This window comes from Pectinophora gossypiella, chromosome Z (assembly GCF_024362695.1).
Source record: "Pectinophora gossypiella chromosome Z, ilPecGoss1.1, whole genome shotgun sequence".
Taxonomy (NCBI): domain Eukaryota; kingdom Metazoa; phylum Arthropoda; class Insecta; order Lepidoptera; family Gelechiidae; genus Pectinophora; species Pectinophora gossypiella.
In genome coordinates, this window is record NC_065433.1 from 16,243,258 (window position 1) to 16,259,941 (window position 16,684).

Consider the following 16,684-nt stretch of genomic DNA (forward strand, 5'->3'; position numbering starts at 1 on the left):
TACTTATACTTTATATCACTCAAACATTCAAAATACATACCTATAATAAAGTTTATTTTAATACGGAGTATAAAGCAGTTGATGAATGCGAAGGAAGCAAGAGAAAGTCAAGATCGAAACAAACAAGTGGAAATCGATAATCTCTGCTTACCCCCGTGGGAAGCCGGCTTGAAATTATATATGTATATAGTTATTAACCGACCGATCGTCGTGGAGATCCTTGGGGGAGGCCTATGCCCAGCAGTGGGCGTCGTACGGCTGATGATGATAGTTATTAAGAATTACCCAAAACACACAAACAACAACAATCATTTAAGACTGGATTAAAGTTAGACACACTAATATTATACACGCGAAAGTAATTTTGTTTTCTTACTTTTTTGATCGATTTAGATGAAATTAAGTATGGAGTTGGTTTAAGACTTGAGAAACAACAAAGAATAGATTTTATCCCTGAAATCACCCCCCAAGGGAATGAAAATGAAAAGCTAGTTAAGAACAATAAAAAAAATATGTTTATTTCTGTACTTAATAAACTATTTGTCAATCGAAAAACAGTAAAGATTACTTTTTTCGTCTTAAATTGATAATTTAACTCAAACACTATTAACGGTAATGATGTGGTCAAAATGTAGTCATTATGTTACTATAAATTATTATGAGTGTATTCATATTATAGGGGGCATCAGCTGTCCAGCAAATCACAAATGAGCTATCACAAATGAGCTTTCAAAAATGATGAACTATTTATATGGGCGACGGGCTGATCACCTTCTAGAATTCGGTTCATCATGAACGGCTCCACGGGATCTTTCATTTATGACTTGCGGCAACAAATGTTCAGGATTTCCGAGATACAGGGGAAACCCTAGTGCGGGGTCCGCCAGTATTAAGTTTTTTGTTAAATAAACATATTCTATTCTATTCCGCCGTTAGGGATTTCGGTGTGACTCTATGTACCTAATACTAAAAAAAAATGTTGATAATATGCTTTTAAAAGAAAAACACAATTAAATTCTTCTCACACGGAGATCTAATGTATGTACCTATTCGCAAAGAAACTGAAAATTATATACTGCTACGTGTTTTAAAATTGAGGGATTTCATTGCGAGCTGCTATAAAATCGGCTAACCTATCATATTAAACTTAAATTTACGTTATAAAATTAACGTTTACTACAAATAATCATACTCAATTAATTTAAATTCAAATATGCTCATGTTCGTTGAAGGCATAACAAAGTAAAATAAATAAATTTACTCATTTTAATACTGTTTTAAACTAATTAAACTGCAATTTTGAATATTTAAATTACTGTCGGGAGTAAAGTAGGTATTATGGCTACTATTATACCTATTTAAATAGCGTATTATGACACAAAACCGTGTTCTCTACTTTAGTTTGTACTGTAAGGGACGACAGAAAGGGAAGTGAAGCTATTAAGAGATAGAGACACTCAGGGCTCATTACGCTGGCTCGAGGTGTCATAAAGCGAAGTGGCTGAAAGCTCTCGGGGGCCCTGTGAGGGGGACGATATCACCGCAATCTCACTCTCACCAGCCTCTTTTGACACGTTCTAGTTTTATATTAGGCAGAACTGACGAAAAACACTTAAAATTTTTGTTATAAAAGACATAGATAGGTACGTTTTGTAAAAGTCTGGGGAAGTACTTAAATTTTGATCCTTTATAAAATCGTCTCAAAGAAAAACTATTTAACAAACTGAACATTATATAGACGGTTCATCAAGGAAATCAGACCAATATGACACATTGTAACACCCTGAAAAAACACCCATTCACACACCATAGCACTGCACAACACCTCACTAATAATAAAAGGTATATTCACCCGCAAACAGCATAGAGAAGTTGGTAAATGTGCCTGACCGACTGAGATAGTCGGCAGAGCTTTTGATATCTATCATGGCTACGGGTGCTGCAACCACATGTCGGTTCGCGCGGCGCGCATGACGCCGATACACTCAGCCACCCGCGACGGACGGGGGGCGGGGCATGGCCCGGACCACGCCCACTACCCTCCCCCACTCGCTACAACACGCCACCCCGCCAATCGCAAGGCACTCTGGCTAATCTTTATCTGAGAAAAATAAACAGGGTGGGCGGGAGATAATGACTAGGAGCTTCGACGTCGTCGGTAATCAGGACGCTTTGTGGGCCGCGACAGCCTGTTAGCTAGCGGCTTATCCACCCGGCCGTTTGGCAAAAATTGTTTTATGCCGTTTGAATTTCGATTCTTTAATATTTTGGGGTTCCGTAGCGAACGGCGTTTACTTTTTGACGAAAATAGACGTTCTTTATTTGAAATGGAGATTGAGATAGAGAAATATATATATAACATACCTACTCTGTATTAATCCCGGGTCCCCCCCCCAAAAATCTTACTTTTTTTCTAATACTCTCCCTACTCTACCAGTACTGCGATACAATTTTAAATGTAGGTATTCTAGTTTCACAAACGTTGGCAATCGAAGAATCGTCGGCTGTTGGCTCGAGGCAATCGTTTGTCATCATCTGCATATTGTTTTTATTTTAAATTTGACTCGGTATTCGAACCCTGGAACAATGACAGCACCGGGCCCCGAGCCTTTTGTGTCGAGTTTTATTATTTTTACGAATTGCGCGGCTTTTTCTATCGCGATAATTGTCCATATAATTGGTTGAATTTAGGCATATTGTTCGTTGAATTTTGGATCACCTTTACAGGTGCTTTGTTTGTTACAAACGGGTCTTACCGTATTTAAAATGAATATGCTTTTGTGTAAATATTAAAAAGATTTTTTTACATAAAAAGTAAATTAACTGAACTTTTAATGGGTCTATTAACTCAATCATATATCAACCTCGGTTCCGGTTTTGCACCAATGAACTATTAGTTATTATCACTAGCACAGTTGTCTCGACCATTGTAGACAGAGATACGGCTCACCATCTATCACGTTGATCTAATAGAACGCTCGATGAGGTGTGGGTACTTAGTTCATCTTGTGAGGGACGTACCTCTGACTACCCCAATTGAGATACAGTCGTGAGCTTATATTATGTTATGTTGTTATGTATCAAGTAGGAGGAGATGGAAAGCTAAATGATAATACGTCTACAAGGCGAAACATGATAAAAGGTGTCGGTTCGGATATCTGTCGTGTGCTACGTATGTAGCACGTAGCAACTTGCTACGAACCGCGAGTTAGCGTGGGTGATGCAACATACCTCTATATTTTTTGTTTCCAAATTGACATTATACTGTGCTAAAAGTTATTGTTTATGTAGTTATAATATTAAAATGAATAAATATTAATAATGTAATATTATCAGAGGGGTTAACCGTCACTGCCTCTATACAAACGATTTTGAAAAGAGACAGTGATGGCAATAACATTTATGAGATTGAAATAATGTGCCATTCCATATATTTATAGCTGCATCTGTCGTTTTTCCTAATCGTTTGTAGCTTAGCTAAAGTCTCTTACACCTGGAGCATCATACTAAAGTCAATAATTACTAAAGAAACTTGAAAGTATATAATGTGCATTATTTTTATTTTGTTAACATCACCTTAAAATTGTTATACAAAGAGGTTACAAGCTTTATCATAGCCTATGAACAACAGCGAGCTAATAAACCGCCGTTAAAATTTGCTGAAAGGTTTTGACCTCATTTCATTGCTGTTAAATGCCAGCAGAGAGAATCGACAGTCGACAGCGCAATGAGAAAGACAAAGCTTTCAACAGACAGTCGCTTGAATACAGCTAGCGACTGTACGATGGCAGGTGTGACTGTTTTTCAAACACCGTAATTGTATGCCTTATTATTGCCTCTTCCATGAAATAATAACATTAATATACATAACATTAAACGGACAGGCGTCCCCTCCATCGAAGTTTTCGAGACAAAACGTATTGTAAGAAAGTAAGTAAGTAAAATGTTTAATTTTACTTACTTACTTTCAAAAAACTTTAAAAATCGGAGGGGGCATGGACAGTACTGGAGTACTGTCAACACATTGCTCCATTGTTGGTTTCTTCAACAAAACAATAGTAGATGAAATACACAACATCCTCCGTGGCCTAGTGGTCTGAGAATTAGGCTCACGATCTGGAGGTCCGGGTTTGACTCCCGATGGGGACATTGTCGTAATCACTTTATGAGACTGTCCTTGTTTGGTAAGGATATTTCAGGCTTGAATCACCTGATTGTCTGAAAAAGTAATATGATTCCGTGGTTCGGAGGGCACGTTAAGCGGTTGGTCCCAGCTATTAGCCGTAAAATCACCTTCACCGACCTGCAGTGAAGCAGTGTGGTGGAGTATGCTCCATACCCCTTCCGGTTGACTAAGGGGAGGCCTGTGCCCAGCAGTGTGACGTATAGGCTGTTTATGATTTATGATTATGATATAAAATACACTATCGTGTCGCTAGTGTCGTAACAAAGAATTTTGGGTTTTGATCTATATTATATTATAATACATTGAATATTGAGAGCGGGGTAAAGCGTTGGTATAACCTCCTCTGCTCTAGCACTAGTGATTTCAGGACATTTTATCACACACCTGAGACCCGGGGTGACCAGTAAGTGGCTATCAGATTTTTTTATTGACGTGACTTAATGTAGATTTTCCGCAGATGGTATTACTTAACTACTTGGCTAGACAAAAAGCTATCGGAGTCATCATCAACTTCCTAATGGTATCCTCCATTAACATGATCCGCTTACCTATCAGAGTACGCTTGACAAAAATATTTTAAAAGCAGAGAAAGCTGATAAAATTGTCTTTTATAGATCCCTTTCTCCGGAGATGTTGTCATCATTATTTGACAATCGGCTGGTAAGCCTGCAATGTCATAACTAGACCAGGTATCACAAAGTGTGATAAGTTCCCACCGGAATGCGAACCCGCGACCTCCGGATCGTGAGTACAACACTCAACTATTGGACTACGAAGGCCGTTGTGGTGGTAATAATGCAACCATTCAACGGGTGAAGGCTTCTGGTTGGAGTTTTTCAGCCCTCCAAAATGTATTTGTCTATTTGATGGTTTTATGTGCGTATAAAAATACTAACTAATGTAGTAAAATGCAAGTTACAAAACGGGTACTCATCCAATGTGTGAACGCGTCTGAAATTAGCTTTGTAGATAGATGTATTCCAATATCCACGCTCTTTTTAACCGAGTATTTCGAATTCATTCAAATCAAACTGTTCATTTGGTAGCCTTTGCTGCTGAGTAGCTTTATTTTTGTTTGCCAACGCGAACGGTATTGGAGTGATTTCAAACGAGAAGTTGTTATTCGATGGACGAATAAAGTGAAGTTGGAATGGAAATGAGATATTTTTTACAGAAATATCATCGTCGCCCTAACGTTATTTGTTTTTCAGGGGGTTTGCTTATCTAGATTTCTTATGCCGAGCAACCCGGTATAAATTCTCGCCAGGAAAGCTAAACTATTAAAAAACTAAAAATAACGCTACATCCATACAAAAATTTGTGTGCGGTGGGTTAAAAACTGAAGTCTGACAAACTGTTATCCGACAAGATTTGACTTCGGCAATATGAAGATCCGACACTTCTTTATTCCCACAATACATAATTACGACATGCGACATGTTTTAACTACTCTACTCCGACAAAACGTCGGTGTCTGTAATTGAAGCTGTCATGCGGACACGTTTCTATAAAAAGCCTTCCATTTTTAATGCAGCCTGTAACATAAAACATAAGCTCATAAATTCCATTTGTGACAAAGAGATTTGGGAATGGAATTGGGAGAGATACATTCTTCGCAAGGTGAACTGAGTACCGTCACCTCACCGAGCTTTAGCGATCGACGTGGTAGGGTAACCTACCAGTTAGCAAGCAAGATTTTTTTGGTTGATGGCAGCCTGTAATTAAACAATTTGCTGATAGATTTGCCAACGCCTCCATGACTACCAATGAAAAATAAAACTTTTATATATTTAGATTTGAGAGAGATTTACTAAATCACTGAAAATTACAGAGATGAAGTGTGTGCCAGTAGTACAATAAGGTATAAATTATTATTCTTGTCTGGTTTTATAATAAATTATTGCTGTTGCTTAATAAAGCAATGGTGTCTAGAACAGATATCAAAAAAAACAATTCAATATGCGAGACTCAGCCGGGAGAACTTCCGTTGCTAGTACATGGGTAAATAATATACGTCTGTACCTACAGCTCCGGCTTAATTTAAATAACCTCTGACACCTCAAGGCGTTAAGAAGCCCTGCGAGTGTGTGCGTGGGACATAGATAGGGGTGTGTGGGTGTGTGCGTGCACAGCCATGATCGATGCGGGCGCGACGTTGCCGCTCCGGGCGCTTCCGGTCACGCGACGTTGCCGCTTCGCTGCTAGGCGGCGAGCTCAGGATTAAAGCCTTTTCGATTCGTGATTTTTAATTTTCAGCTTGTTGAGCCTATCCTTTGTTGGATTTTTTTGACGCGTGATGATTGTAAATTCGGTAATCTGCTTAAACATTAGAATATTCAAATTCTTTAGTAGGTATGTTTAATTAATTCGATTATTATAATAGGTATTGGATGTATTCTGTAATCTAATTTAATTTCTTTCCTTTTTAACGTTTTTTTCAAAACGCACGTAAGACTTTAGAAGATTTGTAGAATAAAATTAAATATTCTATTTATTTCAAAATTTGTGTGTATATTATTAGATGATCTACTTATGTGAAATGGCGAAGCAAATCCAAAATGATCATGAGGTGTTGATTATACGAGTCAATTTTAGTAAGTAGGTACATTAATTACATAACTATACGAGTAAGTACATTTGTTTACATGTTATTCGACAGCTCGTCGCTTTAGCCGTACTTAATTTAAAATTAATACAACCAGGCGGCGCACAGGAAATGAGTTTAGAGTTGCGGGGTGAGGACTAGGGTGAGGGGAGGGGTGAAGTGGGACCCCCCCTCCCTAGGAGCAACGTGTGGGGGGCGGTGCACAGCCGACCTCCGAATTAGTTGGAATCGACGATATAATTCGATAACCAACGCTTATTTGCGCGCGAAATTCATTCGTGATGTTTTCCCCGTTCGTTTCCATTTATTTTCGCAGAAGAAGGAAGTCTCACATAAAATACATGTAATTTTCATAAATCATGAATGTTTACTCTACCGGATTTCACGAAGTTGCTCAGTAAAAGTACCTAAGGTATTTTTGTTCTTAGTGTCTTCGCGTACTTTGTTTTAAATCACTGATTTCAAGAATTCACTTGATGCTCAGAACAGAAAATGTCCATAGCGTTTATTTTGTGCTGGTAAGGAAGCAAATACGGTCTGCTGCCTTTTTAGAATGTTGACATCAAGTCTTGTCGGAGTCCTCGTAAGTAGTATTTAGAATTTGATACAAAGTTCTAAGAGATGTGGTGAATCTTCTAGTGACCGGTGGTCTTCGCATCGCCCGATTTATCATGTACCGAGGAAGATAAGTGGCTGTACGCATTCTATGGGGGTGTGGAGCATGCTCCCCGCTGGTATCAATGGGTCTACTTCTTCTATAGTGTGGGTTGTGAGGTGGATTACCAACCTCATCAACCCTGATGTCAGGGTTACTATTTAGCCGCCAAAGGCCGCTGACATGGCTCATGTAACGACTACTAATCAATCACTCCATTAAAGAATCATATTATACTAAGTACTCATCATCATCACCAGCCCATTAAAGTCCCCACTGCTGGGGCACGGGCCTTCCCTATGGATGGGTAGAGAGATCGGGCCTTAAACCACCACGCGGGCCCAGTGCGGGATTGGTGGTTATTAACGACTGCTAATGCAGCCGGGACCAACTGCTTAACGTGCCTTCCGAAGCACGGAGGAGCTCGAGATGAAAACTTTCTTTTTGTGGTCACCCATCATATGACTGGCCTTTGTGAAAGTTGCTTAACTTCAACAATCGCAGACCGAGCGCGTATACCGCTGCGCCACCGAGCTCCTCTAAGTAAGTACTAGGTTATGTCAATTTAATCTGAGTTTATATTTAAACAACTGGTTGAATCCTAATATCGGTTCATGATGACGGTGAGTATAATATACTCACAAAGTATAATGGGTTTATTCAAAGGCTTCACGAGCGTCATAGTTGGCAGAGGTTCAAACAAAGACGAAGTTTCATTGAAAAGCTTTCCCTGAAAGATTTTAATTAGTTTACGGAGCGAACCTCACAGTGCGAACTGAACGCAAGTATTCTGTTGGCAGGGCTAGTTAGGAAGTTATACTGTAAATACCGAATATACATATTTATAAAATATCAGACTTTATACCAGTAAAGCCATAACGTTAACCAATCATACTACATACATACATACGTAAACTCACGCCTATTTCCCACCGGGGTAAGCAGAGACTATAGAATTCCATTTGCTTCGATCCTGACCCACTTCACCAATCATACTAGTAAGGTAATATTTACGTCATGATGTTTATTGTAGATTTGCGTCAAGTGACTGCTAATCTAGTAAGTACTTATAAATGGGGACGCTGAGGGTTCTCAAGGTACAAAATTGAAGACAACAGGTCTGTGGGTGCCTAGCAAGCCGCGAACTTCGATTTAGGGCGTTGTCTGAGAAAGAAAGAAGCGGCTCGGAGTATTGAGTTGATAGCGATGCGCGCTGAAAGACCATCGTCCTGATATGTGGCTTTCATAACACAACATACGTTATTGCACGTACTTACAAGAAATATAAAAACATAGAAACTATAAAGAAATTATGAGGCGGCTTCGCGGATTAGTCAGCTTATTGGTCTTGATTGCATTGAAGAGGAAGTTCGATGCATTCTACGCCACGCCAGGTTGATGATCGGATGACAATCAGTGAATGGATGCACATAATATAACATAAACAGCCTATTACGTCCCACAGCTGGGTACGTGCCTCTCCTCAATTAACCGGAGGGGGTATAGAGTATGCTCCACCACGCTGCTCCACTGGGGGCTGGTGGAGGTTTTTTACGGCTTATAGCCAGGACCAACCGCATAACGCGCCCTCCGAAGCAAGGAATCATCTTACTTTTGCAGACAATCAGGTGATTCAAGCCTGAAAATTCCTTACCAAACCAAGGACAGTCTCTAGTGAGACTGTGATTGCGATAATGTCCGCATCGGGAATCGAACTCGGACCTCATGATCGTGAGTCTATCGCTCTAACCACTAGACCACGGAGGTTGTAAATGGATGTGTTGGGTCTAATCTCACAACTACTGGTGTAGTACTGAAGCAGCGGAAAATAAATTAGGATAATATTTTTGACAGCCTCCATGGTCTAGTGGTTAGAGCGTTAGGCTCACGATCTGGAGGTCCGGGTTCGATTCCCGATGGGGACATTGTCGAAATCACTTTGTGAGACTGTCCTTTGTTTGGTAAGGACTTTTCAGGCTTGAATCACCTGATTGTCCGAAAAAATAAGATGATTCCGTGCTTCGGAGGGCACGTTAAGCCGTCGGTCCCGGCTATTAGCCGTAAAAAAAACACCTCCACCAACCCGCAGTGGAGCAGCGTGGTGGAGTATGCTCCATACCCCCTCCGGTTGATTGAGGGGAGGCCTGTGCCCAGCAGTGGGACGTATATAGGCAGTTTATGAATATTTTTGACGATGTCTAGATGATAGCGAACCACGGCTCACGGCGCAGTCTCAGATGATTATGTCGGAGAAACGAGGCTCTAAGAAATCCGATAACGATACGTTCTCGCTACCTTAGGACTCAGGACGAGTACCGAAAATGAGATAGACCCTGAAAAAGATGGCGTGACGATCTTGATGTATATCGTACAGATTGGTGACAGTTACCCGAAAACCGTTGTGAGAGGTGGAGGGATGGGAGGCCTTGAAGTGGGGCAATATAGGTAGGAAATAAAAAATAATTATTATCTTATTGATGATCCGACATTCAAATGCGTACTGGTATAGTTATGTAACAAATGTACTAAAATGGACTCCAATATCAACAACCCCCAATGATCATTTCGGCGTTGTCTCATCATTTCACATTGAGAAAAACTGCTGGAAAAACGTGCATCAAGCAGTCGATGCGACTGGGACCCGCTTGGAGTGAATGGAAAGTAATCGTCCGATGGAAAAAAGAAGAAAAAAATTAAATAGTCAACACTTGCTTACATTATTTTGTAATTAAGTAGGTACAGAGGTAACTAACTAGAAATATCAATATTGGTTGATAGAGAAAGAAGAAATTGGTTGCAAGGTTGGTGTGGTCGGTTATCAACCTTCGACATAGACAATATCGACAATAGAAGAAGAAGAAGGAAAAAAATAGAAGAACATTGTATTTATTTTAAATACAATATATTAAGTAAACTCTTATAATAAACTACGCAATGCAGCCGATGGAATTACAAAAGTCGCTTTTCCTTAAAATAATATAGTTTTATTGCAAGAAATCCCAGAACATAATATTTGAGAACGTTGCGTAACTTTGTGTGCAGTTACACCACCGCCTGAAAACCGCGTCATACATACGAGCAGCTTACAAAGGATCGTACTAATCATATTATCAGCTAGTAGATTAGCGGTAGGAAGATATAAAGGGTCCATTGTAGTTGTGGCGGCGGTTCACGGAAGCCCCCCCTCCCCCGCGGGCGGAAATGGCGGCGGGGAACGGAGACAGCGGCGTCCGGAGAGGTGAAGCCAACGGTAGTGGGTTCAGTCGACACCCGCCCATTGTTCAGTAAGCACCTATCTACGACCCACTTTTGGGTAGCTAGTGTTGCGACACGCTTAGGCGGTTGTGTCGATATTTTTGACCAGGCAACACTTTTTCATGCGAACTGCCAGCGTCAACTGCCTACACTCGTAAACCTCATTTTAGTTTACGACTCAGAATGCTTCACGAGGCATCAAAACCATGGGTCCAAATCAGCAGTAGGTACATAAGTAAAAAATGGTTTGTCCCCACTTAAAATTTCAGAGGATGGTGTGATTTAGTTTATGTAAAAAAACTGAGGAGTCTTAAACTTTGCGGTCTAACAATGTCAATTTTATAATAGCTCTTAGATTATTCAGCTCGTGGTTTAGTTTTATGCTCGATTCATATTATTCCAGTACGTATTATAATATCCAGTCCAGTTGAATCCAGCGCTGGAGTGTTACTGGAATAATGTAAACGAGGACTTGAATGTGTTCATTCTAGTAAATGCATTCCACTCCTGGTTCATAATACTCCAATAACCTTCTAAAGCACTATTCATACACTGAATTAGAATGCTTACTGGAAAACGAGTATGGTAAATCGGACATTATGGGCTTGGAAACAATAGCCCTTGTTGCATGAAACAGTTATTAGTCGACAAAATCAAATTAGATGGCTACTATACCAAATAATCGACAGATCACTAGACATCACTATAGGTACGTAATTTGTACTGTTGGGTTCGGGCGTTTCGCCTGACGAATTGTCACGTCTCCTTCTATTTCAGACATGTCTATTAATAACAACTTCTTCATAGTAAACGATTTTTAATGAATATGTGCATTTTATGGGGATCAAGGTTATTATCTACTTGCTACAAAATTGTAAATGTTCTGTTTTTAGGCGTAAGCGAGCAGTACCTACAATATAAACCATTATAATACATTTTGCTCGGTTTCTATACACGCATTGTATTAGTATTGATAATAAAAGTAAGAAAATAATAGTTGCACTGAAAAAATAATAAACAGGCGCCATCTGACAAAAAGTTCGTGTTTTAGTTCGAAACTAAAAGCTCCTGAGACACTATGCCGAATAACGCCCTCTACCAAAATTACTACGAACTTCATACACTTCGAGGAAACAAACGTGCACGGTTTGAACCCCTCTTCAAATTCGCACCCTTTGTACGCTGTGCCAGCATTCGTATTGAATGAGAGGGTTTCACAAAAGGGCGTGTAACTGAGCCGTCTAATATATTTTTCAGACAATATTTTTTATATTATTTGTAGAACACGAAACACGGTTGTAATATATAAATAAATATTCGAAAGACAAATATAAAAAAGAACGATGATAATTACAACAATGCGTGAAATGAGAAACTCAATGTTGCAAAAACAAAACTTTATAAAAAGAACTTTATTGAATAAAGTTGCACCGGAAGAACTAAATATTATTGCTGACTTTTGATAGGTGAAAATACAAGGTATACTTACCTACATTATATACTTGTGATAACGTATCAATTGCAAGATATACCAAAATAAAAGTAAAAGGCTAAAGTAAACAATGGGAATTATAATAAGGAATACAAGTTTTATTATTCTTTGGAAAATTTTGTCACCCACATGAATCATAAAACCTACTATTTTTTCTTCTTCTGTTTCTCTGCTTTTAGTTTACATGCTAATTGCGACTCCAGCATGGTCATGTATTCCACGTATCTACCTCCGAATGGAGAATAAGATAAGTACCACGTCTTAAACTGTTCATAGTCGAAAGCTTCCGTACAAACAGCTCCTTCGTTATCAAGCACGGCATTGACAAGTTCCATGGGATGAAGTGGCTTGTACTTCAACTCAGCGATTCTCTTACCATTCAAAACATTGCGTACACTCTTTAATATTGTGCTAATATCATATCCCCGTAAAGCTTGTGCCACACTGTGAACGTTAAAATCTCTGTCAATACCGTGATATCGCATGAGAACTTTAGTCAAAATAAATGATATGCTTGCGTACTCCGTTCTTGGAAGTAAAATTACACTAGGAAATGCTTTGCGCATTTGTGGTGTCTTCGCTAACCACGGTTCTGAGGCTGTTCCGATTACTAAAACTTTATCAGGCCCTTTTAGCGGTTTAACGATTTCTTTAAAGAAATCCTTTGATAGCCTAGTAGGGTCAAAAATCTTTTCTTCTTTAGGTACTTTTTTATAAAACAATCTATCTGCTCCATCCACTAAAATTACAGTCGGTTGCATGATTCGACTGACTCTGTTAACCAGGTTAAACATAGTTTTTAGACCTTTGGCTCCAGGCATTTTGTCGTAAACGTACATTGGCGACAAGTCCATCAAAATTGAATTTGTTTCTGTGGCGATAGCGTATGCTAAGGTCCGCTTGCCTGAATGTTTTGGCCCTACTAGTAATTGAGACCGGACTGCATTTGAACAATTCGAACCAAGAGTCAAAAGGCATCGAATTCTAACTTGTTCCTGAACGTCACCCATACAAGGAGGAGGAAAAGTTGGAACCCACGGGATTGCTCTGGTATCAGCAGCAGCAAAATTCCTATCACCCCAATAATCGTTAAGAGTAGTATGAGGGTACTTTACTACAATTCCGGCGTCGACTAATTTTTGAAACAATACAGCAGGCGGAGTTTTTTCTGGTTTAGGCGGTTTTACCTTTTTAGGTTTCTTTCTTTTTTTAGTAATTGGTATTTTGGCCCCTGCAAAGGCGTAGTCTATTTTTAAAGAAGCTTTCAGCAAATTTAACTCTAGCCTCATCATTTCATCTACTATAGGTCGGAATTCTAATTGTATTTCTTGATATTTATTTTCTGTTATGAGCTCCATTATATGACCCTTAATTATTTCTATGGCAGGTCCAGGCACATCCAGGGCTTTCCATTGGTTTTCATAGTTGAACCACATATCTTGCACTTGATCAACATTTTTACCGATGTCTATGTACACTCCTGGATCATTATCTGGATTAAGTCGCATTTTCTTGTAATCAAGGATACGTTTTTTTTCTTTTTCTTTTGCTTCCCTCGCTATTCTTCGTTTTTCTTCACGCGCTGCGAGTTTTTCCGCTTTAATATCTTCTTTAGTCTTTGGATTCTGAGCTTCCTTTTTTTGTTTTATTTCTTCAGCCTTTTTCCACTCAATATATTCTTCTAATGTGAATGTGTCACCTCGGACGACCAATATAGAACCACCTTCATCTGGCCAGGGAAATTCATCAAACACTTTGACTTCATCGTACCATTCCTTGAACCACTGCCGTATTTCAGCAGAAATGTCTTCTAAAATTTCACCTTCCTTCCACCTAAGAATTTTAGTTCTTTCTTTAACATTTTCATCAATCCATTTTTTATAATATGCGCGTCTAAAAACTCTACGTGCTTCTTTAACTTTTTCCAATTGAATAGTGGCTGATGGGGGTTGACACGCTGTTATAATCATCCCAAGCTTTGCTTTTAGCTGTTCTTCTTTTAAATGTTCTCTTTTGTAATACATAAATTTTCTATATACCGTTTGTATTAAAGCCACAGCTCGTGCTCTGAGAGGTTCTCTAGCTTTAGGCTTTTTTAGACCAGCTAAATCTAAATACAAATTAAGATCTCGCCCTTTTTTTTGAATTTTAAAAAAAGTGATACTTCGCGCTCTTTCCATTCTCTGAATATTTCTTGTATGTCTGGTATATTCTTCCTCCTTCCGCATTGCTTCTAATTGTGCAGGAGTGTATATAATAGACGGTTCAGATTCTATAATGTCTTCACCTAAAGCCAATTTTCTTCTTATTTCCGCGTCTTTTTCTTCCTGTTTTATTCTTTCTTCTTCTAGTCGCTCTTCTTCTCTGCGTTCAATTTCCGAGGCGGTGGGTGATGGATCTCCAAGTCGATTTCCGGCTAATATTTGATCAACTATATACTGTAATTCTTGTTGACGAATTTCGAATGGATAAAAGAAGGGACATAATATTTGTACGTCCTGTGGGACCATTAACATTTGCTGCAGAGCATTATCAGTATAAGTATATTCGAAAGCTTCAACATTTTCTAGCGCGGACTTTAATTCTAATAAACGACACGTTATAGCGTCTATAATCTTTTTGATATACTCTTGCCTTTGGGGTTGCAGCATTTGGTCGTAGATTTCACATAGCTTGTTGTATAAGTTGCAGAACTTGGTATACACCCTGGCCACTATCTCCACAGCCGTCGCCTGAGGTTTGATGCCGACCAGGGCCTTCGCCAGTAGTTGCAAGCGAGCATCTTCCGCTAGAGCTACTGCTAACTGTTTCTTGTATTCTAGCCAACATGCATAATAATCTTTGCTAGCCATTATGGCTGTAATCCGTGAACTGTATAATTTCTTGACAGTCGCATCCCAGTTTTAGGGAAATCAAACGTATTCTATCATGAGGGTAAGATTTTAAATTAATATTTACAATATAAATAACCTACACTAATCTAGGTTACAAATTAACTATAAAATAATGACATATTTATAGACAGAGTACATGTCAAGTCGAAGTATCGTAGAAGAAAAAAACTATGTTTGTAAAAAGTCAAATTTAGTAGAAATTACTCAGACATAATGTTGCAAAGAGGAAGCAGCATGAATTTATTTGTTCTGCAAGCTTTGCCAGATGCAACATATAACGCATGCCCATTTCTTAACTGCTATACATTATTGATACAATATTGAATCCGTTAAGAAATATGCTCTTACTTTAGTCAAAGGGGATACCTTTTACTAGAAGGAAGACGCATAGACTTGTTTATGTAACATGTAACGGTTTGGAATAATATAAAAATTCAAGTCTTAAACAAATTCCGAAGGGATTGTCGACAATGACCGGGGTATGTACAATAAGAATGTTTTAAGTGCGCCTCCGTACGTTCCATTGAGCAGTGGAATCGTCGCCGGCGCACGCTCCTAGCACATCCGGAGTATGCCGCGTGCCGCGTGCCCGTTCGATGTTCCAGTATCCGCGGCGCAAGCGACTAGCAGCCAGCGGGAATTATTCACTTACATAAAAATGGGGCGCAGTGCACTAGCATTGTGTACTTATTAGTGTAGTCTTTACGAGGCCATCCTTGGTGGTGATCTCAGCCACCCGAAACTTGTATCTTTTATTATTATTATTATTAATAGCCCTCAATGTCCCATGTATCTTATTAGGTAAATAAATCACAAACTGATCGATGGTATAACCATTCAATGCGATATGTTACTATAGTAAAGAAGAAGAAGAAAAATAAAGAGGGGCCATAAAACAGTATATAACAGTGATGCGCGAAAAAACCTGAGTCTAGACAGTAATGAATATGTTTATTCGAAGAATATATTGTATCAATATTTATGTGTCACGCACGTGTATGCCACTTACAACGTGAAAACTCAGTTCAGTTCATGAATGTATCTCTGCGCCTAATAAGGTACCTTATAGTCGTGAGTTTATATTCTGTTTTTATATATTAGGATTACTTTACGTAATCGATGTGTTTGTTATAGGAATCTTTGACAATATTTTTTGTACGATTTACATGTAGTGTGCATAGAATCACAGACATTTAAGAATTTAAGAGGAGCAGTCTAAACATAAAAATATCATATAACATTGATAATGTGTAGCAATTATTGCGTCCTGATCACGATACAATGTCCTTAGCAATATAGGTACCAACCGAATTTTAAATAATTTAAGTTGTATTGTTTTTAATTTTTCCCCTGTTTTATTATAAAGTAAAATATTGAAAAATATCTAGCTTAAGTTCGGCCCACGCTGAGGTATCTGTGTGTCAAGTCTTTGCTGATAGACTTTTGCCATGACAAATCCGTACATACTTATATTAAGTCTGCTCTTCTTCAAGTATTAAATGTCTGCGAATAGAGTATAATAGTGATGTGAAAGCGAAAAAAATATGAGAGGCTACTGTTTAAAATTTCCAGTAATAAGTTTATGACTTCCGTTTAA

At 38.8% G+C, this 16,684-nt stretch overlaps 2 protein-coding genes across 3 annotated transcripts in view; both read right to left on the bottom strand.

The window, feature by feature from the left end:
• Positions 1–16,684, bottom strand: part of LOC126379903 (DNA-binding protein D-ETS-3) — a 58,327-nt gene that overhangs the window by 29,794 nt on the left and 11,849 nt on the right. The window contains exon 1 of one of the 2 annotated variants that reach the window (XM_050028899.1): positions 1,853–1,964. The exons of the other annotated variant lie outside the window; for it this stretch is intronic. Coding sequence (XP_049884856.1) covers positions 1,853–1,928 — 76 coding nt within the window. The 5' untranslated portion in view covers positions 1,929–1,964. Of the gene's footprint in view, positions 1–1,852; positions 1,965–16,684 lie in introns of those variants that run through there. 2 annotated transcript variants of the gene reach the window in all.
• On the bottom strand, positions 12,340–15,045 carry LOC126379906 (IQ and AAA domain-containing protein 1-like). Its single transcript, XM_050028902.1, has one exon. The coding sequence runs from the start codon at positions 15,043–15,045 to the stop codon at positions 12,340–12,342; it is 2,706 nt and encodes a 901-aa protein (XP_049884859.1).